The sequence below is a fragment of the Gastrolobium bilobum genome, unplaced genomic scaffold (genome assembly GCF_033153095.1).
Source record: "Gastrolobium bilobum isolate Gb01-03AN ecotype WA unplaced genomic scaffold, APGP_CSIRO_Gbil_v1 utg122753, whole genome shotgun sequence".
Classification (NCBI taxonomy): domain Eukaryota; kingdom Viridiplantae; phylum Streptophyta; class Magnoliopsida; order Fabales; family Fabaceae; genus Gastrolobium; species Gastrolobium bilobum.
The window spans coordinates 6719-10000 of record NW_026898599.1 but is presented as its reverse complement, the minus strand read 5'-3'; the positions used below and the strand labels follow the sequence as shown (position 1 = coordinate 10000).

General features: G+C 34.2%; 1 protein-coding gene across 1 annotated transcript in view; it reads left to right on the top strand.

The window, feature by feature from the left end:
* LOC133317580 (probable terpene synthase 2) overlaps positions 1 to 2682 on the top strand; it is a 2999-nt gene extending 317 nt beyond the window's left edge. The window contains exons 2-7 of the mRNA XM_061519439.1: positions 396 to 684; positions 775 to 1147; positions 1263 to 1481; positions 1611 to 1749; positions 2042 to 2290; positions 2382 to 2682. Coding sequence (XP_061375423.1) covers positions 396 to 684; positions 775 to 1147; positions 1263 to 1481; positions 1611 to 1749; positions 2042 to 2290; positions 2382 to 2669 — 1557 coding nt within the window. The 3' untranslated portion in view covers positions 2670 to 2682. The remainder of the gene's footprint in view (positions 1 to 395; positions 685 to 774; positions 1148 to 1262; positions 1482 to 1610; positions 1750 to 2041; positions 2291 to 2381) is intronic.
* The last annotated feature ends 600 nt before the right edge of the window (positions 2683 to 3282 follow it).

Genomic DNA, 3282 nt, shown 5'->3' with positions numbered 1-3282 from the left:
GCCACACATATTTTGTGTATGTATCTAGGTGTATATCTATATGAAGTATAACTTTTTTTCCCTCTCAATTTTAATTACTTTTTATTTGGATTGATCTAACACCGACCCAATTAATTTTGGATAAAGGTGTTATATTAATGTTCAAGTATATATCTGTTGGAATATTCAAATGTGATAAAGTTTCACATAGTTTGATAACGGGCTAAGCGAAAATTATATAAGTGGGAGGATTCATATAATTCCAATGCTTTAAAATTTTGGGTTGAGACATTGTATCGAACCCGCTTGATGTAGCCTGACTCATTGATAGTGGTCCACTGCCATGAAATCCCGCTAACCCGCCTGACAATATCTTTATTGATATTACTAACACATCACATAAGTTATACGTGCAGGAAGTGGATGAAATAACGAAGAGACAGATTATAACACTAAATGAAAAAGTGAGCAAGATGCTAGTGCCTATAAATGCTAAGGCCTTTAGGCCCTTGACACAAGCTAACTTGATTGATTCAGTCCAACGTTTGGGATTATGCTATCATTTTGAACGTGAGATTGGTGAAGTGTTGCAACACATTCACAATAGTTATGTTGAAAATGGTATAATAACTCTCAATGAAGACCTCTATTCTCTTGCCCTTCTCTTTAGGTTACTGAGGCAACAAGGATATTACATTTCGCCTGGTAGGCCCCACCTTATCTATTTTTATAACATTTTAATTGTACAAGAAGTTAATTTATGAAGTTAAATTGTGGTTGGTTAATAAATCTCAGATGTTTTCAAGAAGTTCAAGAATGAGGAAGGAAAGTTCAATGAAACAATTATTACTGATGTTGAGGGAATGCTAAGCTTGTATGAAGCTGCACATCTCAGGATTCATGGAGAGGACATATTAGATGAAGCACTAGGTTTCACTTCCTCACATCTTGAGTTAATGACCACCCAATTGAGTCCTTCTCTTGCTGCAAAAGTCAATCATAGCTTAAAGCGGCCACTACGCAAGAACGTGTCTAGATTAGTGGCAAGGCATTACATTTCTACTTACGAGGAAGACCCTTCCCATGATGAATCTTTGCTATTATTTGCCAAATTGGATTTTAATATGCTCCAAAAACAACATCAGAAGGAAGTTGGAATTATTTCAAAGTAAGTTTTTAAACCACATGCACCACTTTAATAAATAATTAGAAAGCATTAATTTGTTTCACATGCAAGTCACTCATGTCTTGGTTATAGAAATTGGTCGTGTTTAATGAATTAGGTGGTGGAAAGATATGGATTTTGCAACAAAAGTACCTTTTGCACGCGATAGGATTGTGGAAGATTATTTTTGGACACTGGGAGTGTATTTTGAGCCCCAATACTCACTTGGTAGAAGGCTAATGACCAAGGCCATATCCATGGCATCAATTATTGATGATATATATGATGTTCATGGTACATTTGAAGAGCTCCATGTTTTCACCGAAGCAATAGACAGGTTTGGGGTTTAATTAAATTAACTACGAAATGTTCATTTTCATTTCCTACTTGAATTAATTAAAATTTTAGAAAGAGTTAAATTTGTTAACCTTTTGATGACCTTTTAGATAATTAATGGACATTTTAGGTGGGATATCAGCTGCATGGAATTTCTGCCAGATTACATGAAATTTTGCTACCAAGCACTCTTGGATGTTTTTCAAGAAATCGAACAAGAGATGGCCAAGGAAGGAAGAGGATTCTGTGTAAAATATGTCAAAAATGAAGTAAGACTCTGACTCCATTTTTCTTGAAGAGTTATATTTAATTTTTTTGGTACATAACAGCTTAGATTGGGGGAGATCACACCCATGTCAAAAAAAGGGAAAACTGAGAATCGAATCCAAGCCACAATTAATATGACAAAAGGTTCAACCAGATCTGCCAACCTTCGTTAGCGAGAGTTTATTTATTTAGACAGGATCTAACTAGGAACAAGGAATTTTAATACATAGTTTATGTCTCCAAATTAATGTGTATAACTTTCATTTGTTATTGTAAATTATATTGTGATATCAGGTGAAAAGGTTGGCCAAAGTCTACTTTGTTGAGGCCAAATGGCTCAATAACAATTATACACCGACAATGGAAGAGTACATGGATAAAGCACTTTTAAGTTGTGGTTACCATTGTCTCACAGCCGCAGCCTTTATTGGGGTGGGATGTATTGCTACAGAAGAGGCCTTCAAATGGTTAACCAATGACCCTAAAATTGTTACAGCTTCAGAAGTTATTTGTAGACTCATGAATGATGTTGTTTCCAACGAGGTAATTAATCATAATTAATTAGAATCAACTTCCTTCCTTATTTATTTATATTACAATATGTTTGATAGTTTCTTCCCTTTATTTTGACTAGATTGAGCTGAAGAGAGGAAATGACGTGTCTTCTATTGAGTGCTACATGAGGCAACACGGTGTCACAAAGCAAGATGCCATTGAAGAATTAAATAGACGTGTGACAAGTGCTTGGAAGGATATCAATGAGGAATTCCTTGACCCTACCGAAATGCCAAAGCCTCTCCTAAGGGTAGCTCTCAACCTATCACGTGTAATTTATGTTCTTTACAAAGATGAAGATGGCTACGTTCACTCTAAAGGATCAACAAAGGATGACATTGCATCTCTTCTCTTGAATCCATGTTAGCTCACTGTGAGAATAATTTAGGATGTACTTCGCTTCTTCAACTGCCTTATGAATATGAGTTATTGCAATATATGTTGACTTGAATGTATTGGAACTTCTAAGATGATAATAAACGATCTATTAAACAATGAAATATTAATATTTGTAAACAATCACTTCTAAGGGTGTTCATCAACCGATCCAGACCGATTCAAACCGCGGTGACCGAATCGAAAAATCGATAACCGAATAAACCGAAAACCGAAAAATTAAAAACCGAAAAAAAACTGCAAATTTTAATTGGATTGGATCGGTTTGGATGGGTTGATGAAAACTGATCAAATCCAAACCGATCCAATATATTAATTTTTCTCTACTTAATTGGGTCTTTTTCTAATCATAGCCTAAAAATTTCTAAACCCAAGACTCATTAACCCATCAACTAAACCCAAGAAAAAATCTAGTCACATCTTCTCAACAAAGTTTTATCTTTGTAGAGTTTCATATTTCATTGCAAAAAAAAAACTATATTATAGTTTACTAATGCTTTTGTATTTCAATTTTTTTTTTTACAAAGTCAATATATACAAAAGATGTTATTTGCACAATAAATCATGAAATAAATTTTAGGATT